General features: G+C 40.1%; 1 protein-coding gene across 3 annotated transcripts in view; it reads left to right on the top strand.

Moving 5' to 3' along the window:
- smarcd3b (SWI/SNF related, matrix associated, actin dependent regulator of chromatin, subfamily d, member 3b) overlaps positions 1-18,415 on the top strand; it is a 73,151-nt gene that overhangs the window by 15,724 nt on the left and 39,012 nt on the right. The window contains exon 1 of one of the 3 annotated variants that reach the window (XM_052153170.1): positions 8,621-9,123. The exons of 1 other annotated variant lie outside the window; for it this stretch is intronic. In XM_052153170.1, coding sequence (XP_052009130.1) covers positions 9,046-9,123 — 78 coding nt within the window. In that variant the 5' untranslated portion in view covers positions 8,621-9,045. Of the gene's footprint in view, positions 1-8,620; positions 9,124-18,415 lie in introns of those variants that run through there. One more of the 3 variants, XM_052153155.1, reaches the window with a different exon arrangement.

Genomic DNA, 18,415 nt, shown 5'->3' with positions numbered 1-18,415 from the left:
TGGGTCAGTTGTTTCCCACAATGTCGTCTTTCTCAGAGGAAAACTAGTCTTGCCAGGGACTCATAATAGAAAACGGAGTATACAGACATTTATTTCTGTCCACATAGTTCAAAAATACTGCTGCATTAAAATGCATTTAGCTGTTTGTTTCAGATTTTCTTGTATCTTATCCTTGTTCATCTAAATATTACATTCAGCCAGTGCTCAAATTCTTGTGCATTGTTGGATATGGATTCCTGTAGCTCAACTGGTAGAGCATGATGCTTGCAAGGCTATGGTCATGGGTTTGATTCCCAGGGAACATGTACTGTATGAACTGACAAAGCATCTACCTTGAATGCAATGTTAAGTTGCTTTGGATAAAAACATTTGCCAAATATGTAAATTTAAAGTAAAGTTAATTTGAACTCTAATTTTATATTATCAACTGGAGCAAATGTAACAAATAACTAGGCTAGGCTGTTATTATACTATTTGCAATGTTACTCAGGGGACATTTGACCAGAATTGCACCAAATACTCTTGATCTTTTAATGGATAGCTTCCCAAAACCTTTATTTTCAAAATTGCTCTTTGGCTCTCATTCCCCAACTGTTTCACTAGGGGTCAGGAATATAAGCTTTTGTTATAAAGATTCAAGAGGATTGTATGTTGAAATGGGGCTGTAATGCATTGTGCTTGTCTCAGCCACTGACCTGAATAAAGAAAATGGTCATATCTTCCTTAAGAGAAAGCTAGCAGCTGCATTGAGCTGCCTGCAAAGTTCAACAACAAGTTCAAGTTAATGTTGATGGCAGAGTAGCAACCTGCTGTAACACATAAACCACAGTACACCATCAGCACAAGATCAGCCATGTTACAGCTGCATGTTAGCAGTTAAGGAGAGGAGAAGAGAGCTCATAGGCACAGTGCCGGCAACAAAAGCTTTATGGTGTTGATTTGAGTTTATGTCAAAGACTGAAACCACTGTATAGTACCCAGTCTGTATATGAAAATTCTGTCCCTGGGCACATTCTTTATGGGCAGTCTTTCTTTGACAATAAAAATGAAATCCCTCAGTGCTGTGGCACATTGAAAAGAGGCAGTTGTTTAATAGGATGGAGTATACAGACCTCTGCAGGAGAAACATAAAACTGCAACATGAGGTCAAACTGTCCTACTTCATGACGAACACAATCTCTTTTTTTTTGTTTAACCCTCACAAGTCCCACACCACCTTCAGCTCCCAGTCAATGTGACCTGAGCATTTGGCAGGGCTGTAATGGGAAAAGGCAGATGTAGGGGACTCAAGTGGGTACTGAGACCCAAAGATCTTTCCACTTCTTTAACTAGATGCTAACTTGGGGTGACCAGAAGTGAAAAGGAGTAACAACTGTGATGGGTCATAACAAAAAAGCCTGTTTGTATGTAAGGTTTGAGTGCTTATTCGGAGGAATTCTCTCATTTGAACACAGATTAATGTAAAAAGCCCAAGTCATTATAAATTGATGTAGACTATATAATGAATAATACTGTAATAAACATGAATCACATCTACAGTAGGCTATGTGGTTTATTGACATAACACACATTTTTGTCTATCCAATACCTATCAATCAATTTCTATTATTTTACTAATTGCAAATTCTACAAAAAACTATTGTTTACTGTGATATTTTTCACGTAAGCACTGAAACTTAAAATTATTTGAATGTGATGCATTTTATTTAATGTAATAATTCTATAAAAAATAAGCTGTGCAACTCCTGCATTTTATTACATCATATATATGTCATAAAGCCCTATTTTTTGGCAATGAGAGTTTGAAATCTTTTAGTGTATGTCTCAACTTTTGATTTGTCAGAAGTGATTTGGATGGTTTTTAGGTTTGTTTGGTTGTTTGACGCATATGTGTTGCAGTTGTCAAACAGAGCCTCAAATGCTCAATTGAATTAAGATCAAAGCTTTGTCTTAATTAAATTTTCTGCCAAAATATGCCAAACATTTGGCTTAGTTTAGCAGGTTTAAACAGGTTCTCCTGCAGCAGTGCTCTGTGCACCATAACCATACATCGCTGTAAGGTTTGGTGTTTTTTGTAGGCAGTGTTAATGTTTGCATCACACACTTTATATCCCTTGATCTTGGTCACATCTGACCAGAGAATCACTTCCACATCACAACTGGGTCATTATTATGGTTTTTGGCAAACTGCACACATGGTTCATTTTGAGTAATTGCTTCCTTTGTGCCACCATCCCATCATTTACATTTACATTTATGCATTTGGCAGACGCTTTTATCCAAAGCGACTTACAGTGCAATTATTACAGGGACAATCCCCCCGGAGCAACCTGGAGTTAAGTGCCTTGCTCAAGGACACAATGGTGGTGGCCATGGGGTTAGAACCTGTGACCTTCTGATTAACAGCCCTGTGCTTTAGCCACTACATGCTGTACACCACCACCACTCCATCATACCCAGTGTTATGCAGAGCTCTTGATTTGACAGCCTCTGAACTTGATCCTTCTTGTTATTGCAGAGAGTTTTATTTGATGACTATTTCTAGCCACTTTCTGGTGATTTAGCCAACAGACTACAGGAAATTCCAGACATTTAGCTATTGTTTTGTACTCCGTAGTCTAGTAGGCAGGTGCTTTACTTTATCTCTGTTTTATTTGGAATGGTATTTAGTCTTCATTTTTACTGCTTTGCATTAAATTTGTAATTCGAACATTAATCCCTAAACCATGGAGTTTTCAGCCAGACAGTATCGTAATTATTTCAAAGATTCATAGTTGTTTGCAGCTATGTCCTTTGTTAGGGTAATTCTACTTAATCTAAGTGAATTTAACTAGAGCTTTGGCAACACAGAGACTGAATATTTTATACTTTACTTGTATATTTTAAATGTAATGGCTGTTTTCTAAAATAAAAATATAGCCTAGTTGTAGAGTAATTTAATTTCAGTATCTAGAAATACAAATATCACTGTGGAGTGGAGGGGGGCGGGGCCGGGTCGGAATATCGCGCGCCCGGTCCCCAATCGGCCTGATGAGGCCTGCGAGGGATAAAGGCGGCCGGTGACGATTGTTCGAGAGAGAGAGATGCAGGCATGTCCGTCATGTGTGTTCGTTTATGTGTTTTGAGTTTTCATTAAATTATTATTTATTTAACAAGCGGTTCGCCTCCTCCTTGCCCATCCTTTAACTGTTTTACATTTAAAACAGTTAAAGGATGGGCAAGGAGGAGGCGAGAACTGGCTTGTTAAATAAATAATAATTTAATGAAAACTCAAAAACACATAAACAAACACACATGACGGACATGCCCGTAATTCTCTCTCTCTCGAAGCTCTCCGTTTGCTGCTTTTTATGCCGCTCTCCTCACGCTACTGCAATTAGACACAGGTGTTAGACATAATCTAGCTCAGGTGTAAGCGCCCTTACCGCTTTTCTCTCCCAGACGGGCGCTTGACCACGCCCCCGCTGCCACAATCACCAAAAACGAAATTTTATTTAGATTTATTACACGGCTCTCTTGAAAAATAACACTCTATTCCAAGGGTCTTCAACAGAGGATCCACGACCCCCAGGGAGTCCACGGTGGTACTGCAGGGGATCTGCAAATTATTGTTTATCCACCATTGACATTTGTAATAATCACTCACTCGCATGGAAGAGGAGTATGAATTTTAGTCTATCGACACGTTGAAGTCCTTTGCAGCTGCATGCCAAATCTCAAAGTGTGACTTACTATTCATGGACAAATATTTCATGTGACCACTGCTCATCACGAGCCGCTCAAAGCGCAACACACATCAGGTTTAGCAGCGCTGCAGTGGATGGTCTTGTGAGTAAGCACTTTTTCTTTGCATTGGTCATGCTGTGCAGTTAAGCAGATGACAGCATACAGTTTATTTTATTATTTGTTGCTTTCAGAACAATAGCTTACTTGCCTGGTGTAAAATGAAATAGTTACCGCTGAGATTATCAAATGGCATAACTTTCCACATTATCAGTCATTAACACTCAGTCATTGTTTTCCTCAATGAAATGAAAAGTAATTTTGAAATATATGTATAAAATCGACCACTCACATGAGATGATGTCTCCATTTTAGTAACCATATAAAAGTTATTTTCTTCTGCATGAACAGAGTCTGTCTGTCTTTTTCTTTCTTTTTTTTGGAGGAGGTTTGGCACAGGGATTAACAAGGGGAATTAAAATGTCACTTCATGTAAAAAATAATGCAGACCCCTGCTGTAAACCCTGCTGAAAAGACCAGCTAAAACCAGCCTAAGCTGGTGGGCTGGTTTTAGCTGGTCGCCCAGCCTAGCCAGGCTGATCGGTTAGCTGATTTCATAGGGGTTTTGAACACTTTTGTTTTAGCTGGTCAGGCTGGGAGAATATCTAAGACCAGCTAAGATCAGCATGACCAGCTAAGACCAGCTAAAAAAAGTTTTCAAAACCCCTTTTAAAACCAGCCTGGTTTTAAATATATCAAATCGAACGATTCTATATATTGTGATACATCCCGATATTAATTCCGAATCCTTTCCAATTTCAATTCAATTAATTTGGGTATATTTCAGTTATATACTGATGTCTGATTAAGAGCATGTAGCTCGAAACGTCAAGTTTTTGTCTCTTGGTGAGCTGATTGAATTGATTTGGAAGAAACAGCGTGCCAACTTTGCAAGTTTTGATTGGTCGGTTGGTCGCAGAAAAAATAACCTCCACAAGAAGCCGACGAACACCGGTATTACTGCTGGTTGGACGCTAGGTGGTACTATGGAGTAATTTTTGTTAAGCAGGGTTAGGGTTAAGCCTACACAATAAAGCAAGACACCTTGATTTCAAACTTTGAACTTTATTTTTAATTTATCTTAACTAAAAATTCAAGTGAAACTGGAAAAAAAATATTTGCAATTAAAATGTGTGTTGTGCATCTTTTTGAAAGATGGCTTTACATGTAACGGTTACCCTGTCTTGTTTCACTGTTGCCCTCTTGTTTTTCCATCTTGTCACTTTTGCACTTCTTAGTTTTCACTTTAGTCCCTTATGTAACTCCATAGTCCTCTGTTAGCGTTCGTGTTCCCTGTCATTGTTTTCACCTGCCCTCATTAGTTTGCCGTTTGCTTCTGTTAATCACCTTATTATCTTGTTTGAGTTCTGTTCGTTCATTGGCCCCTTTTTCCCTTGTTTGTGTATTTATACCCCGTGTCTTTGTTCAGTCTTTGTCGATCGTTGTTTGATGTCAACCCGGTGTGTGTTTCCTCCTCGAGTCCCCTGTTTTGCTCACGTCGTGTGTAGTTTACTATTTTATGTTTAATTTCCCCATCGTGGGTTGTTCCTTTGTGTTTTCCTGTTTTGGTTCGTCTAATAAAGTTCAAGCTGCGTTTGGATCCGCATTTCCTCGTCTGCCTCGTTACTCAAGCATAACATTACAACAGTTGTGAAGGACAACATCTCTCTGGCAAAGACCCTAATTCAAAAGTGATAAAAGAATAATATATATACACCTTTCCATTTACCGTCAGGCAAGTGTCCGTCTAAACATGCAGACGGAAAAATACTTTAACAAATGAAGACTTAAAAAAATTATAATTATAATGATGATAATAATCACTGAAATATAAATCATGATTCAGTGTGAACATGTTTTTGTATTATTTTATGTTTTAATAATACAATGTGGTCACAATGAACTGCTCTGTGGAAATAAAGTGAACTGAACTCAAAGCAGCTCCTGAACTGAGATGTCTGAGGTCATTTGCAGCCCTCACAGATGAATTTTTTTTCATGCACGTGTTCCACGAGACTGCACACCTCTGAATAAACAGTGTGTCATACATGCGTATAGATGGCTTTTCTGTCATCTGTTCTTAATAATATAATAAAATATGGTTTTAAGTACGCGTCTGTGTGTCTACAGGCAAATTATTTGTAATATTAATTTGATAATATTAATAGCTTAATAATAATTAAATACTGGGGAAAACGAGCTGTAACAAAGGAGGACACCGGGAGCTGGATTCTTCAAACACAGGTAGAGAACTTTTAATTAACGACTTCTCTGGTTTACAGCTTCACAATAACTCATCAGCTTCACAATAAGGCTCTCGACCCAGTCTCTCTTTCCTTCGATCTGGCACTGGCGTGGTCCTTTTATGCTGCTCTCACCGATCTCACTACAATTAGAGACAGGTGTTAGTCATAATTTGATTATGTTGAAGTGCTTCCACAACACTGCATGCTGAGGTGTTGTGCAGAGGCACTGCTTCCAGACATAGCCTTGCATAATCCACTAGGACCAATACAAAGCGATGTCCATGTGCTGACTGCTCTAATGGCCGACAAGGTCCATGCCAATTCTCTCGAAAGGAACCTCGATCAGCGAAAGGGGGCGCAATGGCGCTTTTGGGGTGGCCAGTGGATTCATTAGCTGACATTCACGGCATGCCGCACACCTCCTGCGAACATCACCGCCAATGCCCGGCCAATAAAAATGGGCTATTAGACGTTCAGTTTTATTTTTATTCCTCTAAGTAACCCGCCATCGGATTATAATGTGGAACAACATTTCCCGGCGGCTCCGCGGTATCAAGGTAGATTGCGAAATAGGGATATGAAAGCACGACATTCAGTTGGAGTTGTTAACCATCGATTACTCTCACTTGATCAAAGACGTGCTTGAGGGTTTCATCTCATGACTGCTCCAAAGGGAAATCCCCTTCGTGAAATGCCCGAGGATAGGAGGAGCTGCCACCTCTAAATTCAGGCCAATTAGTCCCCAAAACCAGTGGATGGGTGAGGCGGGAACTTACCGAGGCCTCCACTCTATGCTTTGTTCCCTTAAATGTAATAACAAGGGTGACCACAGGGTAGTTGTGAATATCCCCATGTACACATTTCACCCTCACACTTTTAGTTGTGCCCAAAGCCTCGTGTTGAACCAAGCATTTGTGGATAATGGTCTGGTTACAACCCGTGTCCACAAAGGCTTGGTGTGTACTCCCCTTGATTCTTACTGGTATCCTGTACCCTCTGTCATAACGTGGCTCAGGTGTATCAACCCTTACCACTCTCTCTCTCCCGACAGAAGCTTGACCACGCCCCTGCTGCTGCATGAGCCAAATATCGTCTTGACATCATCAAAAGCATCAGCTATTGACGATCACTCTGACCATCGTCGACCCCCGAGATCATCGTCTGTCGGCACAACCCTAATGTGCATTTATCTCCATAAATTAATAAAATGTCCAGACAGTCTCCTTGCTGGTTTTTCTGACACATTCAGAATCATTACCACTTTTGTGTCACTGCGGCTCGCTTCGTGAGTGCACTTGTAACATTTATATTTGAAAGGCTCATTATTATGGTTAAGTATTTCTGTGTAATGTAGAACATTGTTAGCACTTAAATTAATTTAATAAATGTGTGACTAGTCGAATAATGGCTTAAATTAACGCCAACTAGTCGACTAGGAAAATCTTTGGTCGAGGGCAACCCTAATCTGAATTACACAAATAGTTTAATAAAAATATTGATACATGGATCTAAAATATGGAAATAATATTGCAACTTATCAATATTTGATTGTATTGACACAACCCTATTTTTCACTGTACATCTTGCAGTCAAATTCAAATTTGCTTTATTGGAATTCCCTAGGCACAAACGTGATTTCAATCTCAATTTATTGAATAAATAGGTTTTTTTATTTTTAAAAAGCCAAAATGTGACCAATATGATGAAAAACAAATAAAATATAATTATAAAAATGAATATTTTCTTAATGTAGCTATTTAGAAGGTCCCCTATATAATTAACAGCATTAACTTATAGAGAATTTATTTTATATGTATGCAAAAGGGACATTATAACTGATATATACATATATTAATCGATGTCGAATCGGAAATCTGTATCAATACCCAGCCCTAATGAATAACTTGTGATCTTCGTTTAGAATGGGTTGAAACAAAATAATAAGTAGTGTATTGCAACAAATGCCATCACTGTGCAGCAAAAACAAACAAATAAATAATATTTAAATAAATATTTAAAACTTAATGAAATATAATATTTCTGACAAGAACATTTTAATTTAATTTTTTTCTGATGGGGCCAGTGGAAATGTCAGCAGGGCAAATAAAAATCTGAGCTACATCCAGGCCAGCAGAAAAAAGCCTTACCGTTGAGCCCTTATATATTATAGTTAGGATTAAACAAGACTGGAAGGTGGTAAATAGCTGATCTTGCATGTTTCTCACAGAAAAGGCAGATCCAACCATTGTAATAATTTTAGCTTCAGAATTAAGTTGAGGCAGACTGCAGTAAACAAGGTCAGTATAACAGGTATACTGTAGTAAAAACCTGTTTGGCTTGCATCAACCTGAAATGCTCTCTTGGCCAGTTTTAATACCACCTTTGTTTAAAAACTGGTAGCTTTTCCTCACTGCTGCTTTAAGAATCCTACCTAAACATTTTTGAGAATGAGCAGTGTATTCCAAGCCTTGTCGGGTTTGACTGCAGCAAAGGAGAGCGAGAGAGAGAGCAGTAGTGAAGGGAGAGGAGGAGGGGTTTGGTTAGCGGCGAGACTAACTGCACCGCAGCAGTCTGCAACCGACCAGTCAGCTCGCATTCCCTTATCTACCAATGGAATGCAACAGCTGCAGCAGCCTGTGAGCGTGTGTGTTTTTGTATGAGCGTGTTTGTAAAAGGGGGAGGGGGACGGTCATGGTGGGCCAGCAAGAACCCCCCTGAAAGACCCCCAACTCTCAACCCCCCCCCAACCCACGTTTTCTCTCAGCTGGGATCCCGAAAGGCAGCTCAACCAAACATAAGTGTGAGAGACACAGAGAGAGCGAGAGACTCGACAGGGCAGCTCGCTCCGAGCAGACAGAGGGGGAAAACTGGAGAGACTGAGAGAGAAAGAGAGGAGAGCAGAAAGTAAGGGAAGTGGAGCAGGGTCCCTTGGAGGGGGGTTGAAGAGGTGAGCGAAGGGTGAAAGGAAGAGAGGCAAGGGAGAGGGAAAGACAAAGACGGGGATTGCGAGAGGGAAATGGCTTCGGAGGAGAGCGCTGGAGGAGCTCGGAAAGCCACCAAGAGCAAACTATTTGAGTTCCTTGTCCATGGAGTGGTACGTACCCTCTCTATGTGTGCATGTGTGAGTGCATAAGCTCAGCCACAGACGCCTGTGTGTCTGAGTGATAGCAGTGAATGGTGTCCATGTGAAGGTTATTTCTAGCCCTCCAGATCCCGGCTATGCACCGCTCTTTTTTTTTTTAAAGCGGAGAGAGAATTAGAGGTGGGAAGGAGAGAGAAACAAGGGAGGCAAGCATGTGTTTTCATGTGGAAAAAAGAGAAGGAGCAGCGAAAGCAAAAGAAAGGCCAAAGGTAGCCACTTGGTAACTGAAGGCTGCATGCATTTGGCAGCATGACTAAGGTGACGAGTGCTTTTATTCAAAAGAGAAGCGGCTCTGTGACTCAACACAGTGGTTTAATATTATTCCAACTCTTAAGAACACATCTGAATAGCTTTCATTATATCTGATGTAATATCTCATTCATTAAAATTTCAAGCATTTAATGGTATGGTAGAGTCAATGCTTATGCTACACTTAAACTCAATGGTTATAGTAGTAGAACTAGTAATTAATACAAATACTGTTGTAATACAATAAGTAATTTCATGTGACAATTATCACGGTTTGATGCAGAAGCGACAATAATAATCTACAAGCTTTCTAAACCTTTGTTTATATACAGTAGCAGTGTAATCTTTTATTTATGATTAGCAGGGCTTTGTCTAGCCAGAGCTTCATAGAGCAGATCAGTTTGAAGTGAAAGCCAGTTTGCAGAACAAGCAAAATGCATAGAGCTTCATGTCATCCATTCAAACTATTATAAACCCAAAGAGCTTCACTAATTGGTTTCTTGGATTTCAACCTTGGCCTTGTTGTATTGTATAAACTAAAATGGCAAAAGATTCAAGAATGTATTTAGTTTCATTTAGAACAGACTATTCAACTGATAAGTCATTTTAGGTTGAATAGCAAATTGATTGGATTTATGTTGTAGGAGAAAACTCTATCATTAATGCCAATCATAAGTGTCTTTTTCTTTTTTTATGTTTCTATCTGCCTCTGGTTTAAAGTATTACTTACTTTTTAACAGGTAACTTTTTTTAACATAGAGAAATGCTCAGTCCATAATAATGGACTGAGCGTTTTGTGTATTTGGAAAAAAAGGTTGTGTTGCAGAAAGAGTTTGGATGATGAATGAAGAAAATTATGTTGTTGCCACTGCAGACTAATTAACCTTGACGAAGCACTGATTGTTCCTGGGCAAATGTTTCCCAGTCCTTATTTTGGCTTCCTCTCCTTTTATGTTCTTTCCTGTGCCTGTGTTGCTCTCCTCTTCTACTTTACAGTTTCTGCACTCATCTCTTCTCTTATGTACAGTTAAAACCTCTCACTTCATCAACATTTCTTCTAGATACATAAGGCTCACTTTTGCTATTGTTCGCCTTACTGCGTCTCTGCCGCACTCAGTCTGAGGCATACATGTGGTAGTCATATATTCTACTGTATAATAATATAACATTGTAGTGTTAGTCTGTTGTATTTTGACCTAGCCAGGGAAATGCAGTTAGTTTGAGCTAGAAGAATGTGGTGGCACAGCCTTGTTTCCAAGGCAAGGAACATTGTGTGCACATCAGTGTTTGCAATAAAGTAACAATTTGAGCAGAAACCAGTATTTGTGAAATGGATTTAAAGTCAACATGAAATCAAAATCAACCCTGTTTACTTTCGTAGTGCATTTTCCTGGTATTATTGTGAACAATTCATTGGTGCATGTTATTCTAAAGGCAAAAAGATCTGTCTTTGTCATCTTTAATCAAAATGTAATAACATGCTCTTCCTCTAAAATGGCTTCTTTTCCACTGACGTGGGCTATAGCTACTTAGAATCAGAATCAGAATGAGCTTTATTGCCAAGTATTCTTCAACACACAAGGAATTTGTCATGGTGACAGAAGCTTCCAGTGCAAAGAGAATACAAAAAAATATACATACACAACCTATACATACAAACATTTGAAATATACATATAAATGTAACAGTGGATAAGAATAAAACATAAGATATAACAGATGTAAATATATAGAGGAAACTACAGTAGGCAATAATGTTGTTCAACTATTAGGCTATCGATCAAGCACTGCCCTGCATTTTTCTTGTTTCACTTGGAAATATGTCAGATTATGGAAGTAAAATTGATTGTGAATGGCAATTCAAATTTGCTTTGTGTTTTTGTGTTCAGCGTGTCTTGTTTTTTTATATATATGTTTTTAATGATTGTATTTGAAATTAGGTTGACAAATCATCTGAACTAGGCGATGACTTTTGTTAGTTTTGGGCGTACTGTTTTATGTCTGGGTTTTTATTATCTGTTTTATCCCATGTTCTAGATCATTGGTTCCCAACCTGGAGTTCACGGGGGGGGGGGGGCGCGGATATGCTTTGAGGTGAATAAAGATGCATAAAATGTTCCACTAATAATTTTATATAAAAATATTTTTTCAAATTAAAAAAAAAAAATCATATGCTTACAATGCCAAGATAAGGCAGTCAAAAATTATCTCTTATATAAAATAATTATTAAAATTTTGTGCAAGACACCGTCACTTGCCCAATGTGCTTGTTGTCATAGTAACGCAAAATGAAAAGGAAAATGGCAGAGAAACGTAAATGCGGTGATTCTTCATCAGAGGCGAAGAAAAAGTTAAGACACTATGACAAAACCTACATACATTTTGGTTTTATTGAAGGCCAAGACAAGTCTCGGCCAGAATGTGTCTTTTGTGATGAAAAACTGGCAAACGACAGCATGAAACCAAGCAAGATGAAAAGACATTATGATTAGCCTTGTAAAAAATAAGGATCTGTGCATGCATGCATATAAGTAGGCTACATACAGCATTCTACCGTGCATATTTAACATTACGTCATAACATTCAGTATTCTATGTTTATACACAAAATCCTGAAAAAAAGAGAAACAACTGCGTTTTACTAGTTGTGTAAAAATGAAAATATTAGCCTAAAAGGAAACATTTGAAGTTGAAAGGAACATTTCCTGTGTATTCATGTAATAAAATGTCATTAAAAACTTAAAACTAAATTTAGTTACTATACACAGTGTGTGTGTGTGTTTATGTGCATAGCATTAATATATATATATATATATATATATATATATATATATATATATGGGGGAGGGGTCACGGATTGTTAAATATGTCCATGGGGGGGCCCCCAAGGAAAAAGGTTGGGAACCACTGTTCTAGATGTTTAGTTTCAGCTCATTGTCATGTTTAGATTAGGCATCACAGTAGTGGTGTTTCATCTTAAATATAAATTACTGGAGTGCTCTATTATATTAGTGGGTCTTTGACTCTTTGAGTTCTTTGATTCTCTCTCAGGCACCCACACACTAAATGCACAGTGTTGGTTAATGACAGATTCAGTCTTTCTGTGAAACTGTGTGGTTAAATAAAGATGACCTACAGGTCATTTCACTCTAGGAGCAAAGACTCTTATTCCAGTTCACTTCACAATTTACGGACCATGTTTACATGCACTTAAGAAAACTGTTTATTTCAGGGTTTTTGGAGAAAATGGCATTCTTAAATGTAATGTAAACTAAATTATAGTTTTCCTCATGCTGTTTAAGGGATTGAAAGTGGTTTAACACACCCATGTTTCTCCCAGAGAACAATTTTTTTATTATTTAATCCTCTTTTATCCCTAATTTGGCATGCCCAATTCCCAATGTGCTCTGATTCCTCACAGTGGTGCAGTGACTCGCATCAATCCGGATGGCAGAGGATGAATCTGAGACAGTCAGCCCACGCATCTCATCACTGTCACTCTGTCAGTATGGGTTTTGGTCTGACAGGACCATGGCATCATCGTCCCATGTCTGTCTTTGTGTGGGCGCGCGGTTTCGTTTCGGCTGGAGTCACTCAGCACACCCTGGATTCGAACTCGCGTCTCAAGGGGTGGTAGTCAGCGTCTTTTCTCTCTGAGCTACTCAGGCCCCAAAATACAGTTTATATTACCAAGTACATGCATTAGCGACATTCTTACAGGTTTTTGAAGCATTCACATGTGCGTTAACAGACCAGATAACAAGCGTCAAAAGATGGAGCCCAATATCATATCAACAAGTTAACACAGTGAAAATAATTCAACATTTCTGGCAGTACAGTGGGAAAAGGAAGAAGCACATACACTATAAAATATAGCCATTTACACACACCAAATTAAAATATCAACTACTGTCCCTCACATCCGCATAATTGTGCTCAAGAACATTGGGGGAATCCTGGAGTTTGATGTAGGAGGAAAACCCCACTATTGCAGTGCAGGAAAAAAGGAAAAAACACAACAACAACTCTGGAATATCTGGAGATAAAGTGAAACAACAGAGAACAAAATAGCAAAGTCTTTCTTAAATCCCATGTTTGTACACAATATACACAAGCTTGGGGGGGGAACTACGTTGCTACAGAGAAAGCTGCATACTGACTGAGCCGCATACAGGAGTAAAGAGAAAGCAGCAAACACAGTGAATGTAAATGTAAATGCCGCTTTCCGGTCTTAAGCAGCTTCCTCGCAATAAAAGGCTTTCTGTTGTCCATGTAAACAAGCTCACTGCAACAGAGCAAACTTTAATAAAAATTGGAAAAAGTTACCATTTTATAAATCTAACTTGGACCAAATGTAAAAAATTATACCGTACATTTGTTCCATTTGTGTAACAATGTAAACATTTGCAAAGATTAATGAAAGGGTCATGAGTGAAATAATGTGGTTACCTAGGTCAATCCAAAGACACGAATAGATGTTGGCGCTGTTGTCATATTAACTGCAAGCAATGTAAATCCAGGGGGACATGCGAGTACTCTAGAAAAAGCAAATTGTTTATCACCAGGAGTCGAGCAGAGCTGCTCATCAGTCAAAGCTGATTGACAGCTCAAACACTGCTAATCTCTCTGAAGTGCAAATCCACATTGTGGGACTAAAAATATATATATGGATGTTTTCCCTCCTAGAGTACCTGCATCCAAATTTATATTCAAAGTGATTTGTGAACAAATCAGCTACATAGACATAGACAGTGCAAGCCAGTAATTGTTTAACACTATTTAAAGGACTATTGAAATGTTCAGTATTGTTATTTTTACAAGATGACTCTGATGGATACATCTTTATTGCTCTATACCTGTTATATTTGATGGTTTCTCTCATTGGGCCAGGTTTTACTGTATGAATGTAATTGTAAGACCAGTATACTGTAACAAACAGAGATAGCAGACATCTGAGTGCATGTGGCAACCCGTCAGAAAGACAGAAAAAGTGCTTAGCTGCAGCATTCAGGGAATAGCAGAAATATCACACCTGCAACTGTCTGGCCCTATCACATGCTAAATATGTCATTGTAAGTCTTTGTCTCTCATTACCCTGCAACTCAATGTTCCCTGCATTATTTCACAACAGTAGTCTAAATCATCAGTGTACTAAATTACAGACATAACAGAACTCAATCCCACTTGAGGTACATCATTAGTGCACACTAGGTATTGTTCTGCAATAATTATTGGAATAGTAAAATAATTAGAATTTTGCAAAGTTTTGCTTTGCTGGCCATATATATTGTACATTGAGATGCATGTTAAATCCTGAAAACAAACTAAAACTGGCAGTTATAACAGAATGCAATGGGTGGCGCTGTTGAGTGTGGACACAAGTTGATCACATTTGTTGAGCAAGCTGTTCTGTCAGTACTTTAAGATGGACACCAGAAAAGCGGATTATTGTGAGAATGTGGCTTACTGTGAGAAAGCTGGGTTCCTGTTTAAATGTACTGGATAAGCGGTGTACACGTTACTCTCATATATGTGCAGCTTGTCAGAAAGCAGCCTCCCCGAAGCAACGTAATCCCTGCAACGCTTCTGTAAGCAAAAAATATTGCATTCGAGAAAGAATTTGCTAACTGAGGTAAGGGACATTCCATCATTTAAACTGGTGTGTATAAATGAGTATAGTTTACTGAGCACGTGGATATGCTTGTTTTTCTCAACAAAACATGATGTGAGATAAAATATAAACATGATAACTATTATATGCTGAGTGTTTATACTCGTCCTGAACGTTAACTGTATCAGTCTACTTCATTAGCGATTTCTTTTTCTTTGCTTTGCGTGAGCTTAAATGCTTTCTATTCTTTTTTTGTTTTCATGCATTGCTTGTTTAAATATATATATATATATATATATAAACACAGGACATGATATAAGCTTGTTTTGATTATAATTAGAAGCTTATATTTTTGTAATGGTGACGCAACCTTTATGACTAAAACAAAATAATTTTACAACGTCTCTTTCTCATTAATTACCTTCATTTAAATAGTAATACATTTTTTATGATCTTAAATATTCGAATACCAAATTATTGATGAATGCCCATCCCTAGTGCACACATAACAATCACTTCCTTTTAATGAATTGCAGCATTAAAGTAATATTCTGAGTTCAGTACAAGTTAAGCTCAAGACAGCATTTGGGGCATAATGTTTACCACAAAAATGTATTTGGACTCCCTTCGTTACTGTCACGATCCCCTGTTGTCTGCCACTTGTCATAAACTACACTTCCCATAATTCCCTGCCCTCATCACTGCCGATGCACTTCATTGTTCTCACCTGTGGTTAATTTGATCATCATTATCACCTCTGTATTTAAACCCTGGTTGTTTGGTCAGTCTTCGTCGGTCGTTGTATGTGAATGTAAATGTTCCAAGGTGTATGTTTAAAGGTAAATGTTCCATGGTGTATGTTTAAAGGTAAATGTTAATGTCTTGTATATTCTGGTCTGTGTTCCTGCCTGAGCCCATCATGGATGTTTTCCCTTGTTCCAGTCTTGTTTGTGTTATTATTTTCAATAAAACTGCATTTAGATCCCCACTCCTCGTCTGTCCTGTAACAGAACAACTGACCGTAATTGATCTAGCGGTTCAACAGGCGAACTATATAAACTTCTCTGCCTCAAACAAAAGGACCGTCCAGTGGAGGATCACATTTGCGACTTCCTGGAGCTGGCTAATGTAGCGGACTTCCCAGATTACTCCCTGGAGGTGTTCTTCAGGGCAAATCTCCACAGTTCGCTAAAGGAGCTGTTGCCACCGGCGACTCGCTGCTGGACGCTCCTCGACTTCGTGGAGGAGACAATGCAAGTTTGCGGCTCGCCGTTCACAGTGGGCGTAGAAGAAGAGGGCTTTACCTGTCCTCCCACAGTGGTCACCCCCCAGCCTTCCATGACTCGTCCCTTCACGCCAGCCACGGCCAGCGAGCCAACGCCCACGCCTGTCACGTCCAGCGTTGCCAGCTTCGTCCGCCCGGAGGAGGAGAAGAGGAAAGGCTTCTGCTCCCCAGTCTCCGCCTGCCACGGTCAGCGAGCCAGAGCCCACGCCTGTAGCCTCGACCGTCCCAGAGCCAGCGCCTGTAGCCTCGACCGTCCTAGAGCCAGCGCCTGTAGCCTCGACCGTCCTAGAGCCAGCGCCTGTAGCCTCGACCGTCCCAGGGCTCCGCCTCTCGAGCCTCCCAGGGCTCTGCCTCTCGAGCCACCCAGGGCTCTGCCTTCCGAGCCTCCCCTGGCTCCACCTCCAATGCTTTCCACGGCTCTACCTTCCATGGCTCCGCCTCCTGAGCCTCCCACGGCTCCGCCTCCAGAGCCTTCTACGGTGCCACCTCCCTTGGCTCCACCTCCAGAGCCTTCTACGGCGCCGCCTCCTGAGCCTTCCATGGTTCTGCCTACCACGGCTCCGTCTCCAGAGCCTTCTACAGTTCCACCTCCTGAGCCTTCCATGACTCCACCTTCCACGGCTCGGCCCCAGAACTCTCCATGTCTCCGGAATCTTCTACAGCTCTGCCTCCTGAGTCTTCCACGGCTCCGCTCCCCAAGGCTCCGCCTACCACGGCTCCGCCCTCGGAGTTCTCCATGGCTGTGGCCCTGTGGCCGACTCCCAGGCCTCCTGAACTTGTCCTGTGGCTGGCTCCCAGGCCTCCAGACCCAGACCCTACCCTGTGGCCGGCTCCCAGGCCTCCCGGACCTGTCCCTGCCCTGTGGCCAACACTCAGGCCTCCTGAACATGTCCCTGTCCTGTGGCCACCTCCCAGGCCTCTTCACCCAATCCCCGTCTTGTGGCCCCCTTGGACTGTCTGTCTGCCCCTTGTGTCCCCGTGGACTGCCTGCTTGCCCTTTGTGCCCCCCTTGGACTGTCTGTTTGCCCCTTGTGCCCTCCTTGGTCTGCCTGCCCCCCCTCACTCCTTGGACGATTTTGTTTTGTGGGTATTTTTCTTTTTTTCTTTTTAGGAGCATCTGGAATCCGCTCCTTAGAGGGGGGGTTATGTCACGATACCACAAAAATGTATTTGGACTCCCTTCGTTACTGTCATGATCCCCTGTTGTCTGCCCCGTGTTTCACTTGTCATAAACTACAATTCCCATAATTCCCTGCCCTCATCACTGCCTATGCACTTCATTGTTCTCACCTGTGGTTAATTTGATCATCATTATCCCTCTGTATTTAAACCCTGGTTGTTTGGTCAGTCTTCGTTGGTCGTTGTATGTGAATGTAAATGTTCCAAGGTGTATGTTTAAAGGTAAATGTTAATGTCTTGTATATTCTGGTCTGTGTTCCTGCCTGAGCCCGTCGTGGATGTTTTCCCTTGTTCCAGTCTTGTTTGTCTTATTACTTTAAATAAAACTGCATTTAGATCCCCACTCCTCGTCTGTCCTTCGTCTGAAATGTAACAGTTACAATGAGGAACTTACAGTTGATGTGAATGGGGCCAATTTTTGTAGGGTTTAAAGGCAGAAATTTGTAGCTTATAATTTTATAAAAACTCTTACATTCATTGTTCTGTTAAAATGTATTATTTGAGCTGTAAAGTTTTTTCTCCCAGATGCTGTTTAAATTTAATCTAAGCACATACACAACATGTCAAGCAGAATTATCCGTTATTTTTTTGTGGATTACTTGTATTAAAGGAGCTTCAGGTATTCATTCTTTTCACCTGTGTTGATATCAGACACACTAAAGATGATCCGTGAAGCTCTTGTGATTGTGTATGTATCCGCTTTTTTACATTAACTGATCGGACAGTTATTTTATTTTAAAGCCGCTCATAACCAGCAAAGTTTAAACTCTTGTTTTAGCGCAGCAGTTGAGAGGCGGTGCTTCACTGCTGCTTGGACGGATTAGCGTTTACATCTCAAATCCAATGTGGTCACATATGTTTTTTGACCTCATTCGTATTTGTTTTTTGTGATCCGATCACAAAAAGTTTTAGACTTGTATTT

The sequence above is a fragment of the Xyrauchen texanus genome, chromosome 2, assembly GCF_025860055.1.
Source record: "Xyrauchen texanus isolate HMW12.3.18 chromosome 2, RBS_HiC_50CHRs, whole genome shotgun sequence".
NCBI lineage: Eukaryota > Metazoa > Chordata > Actinopteri > Cypriniformes > Catostomidae > Xyrauchen > Xyrauchen texanus.
Note: the sequence above shows the minus strand (reverse complement) of the source record. Positions and strands in the feature narration are given on the sequence as shown.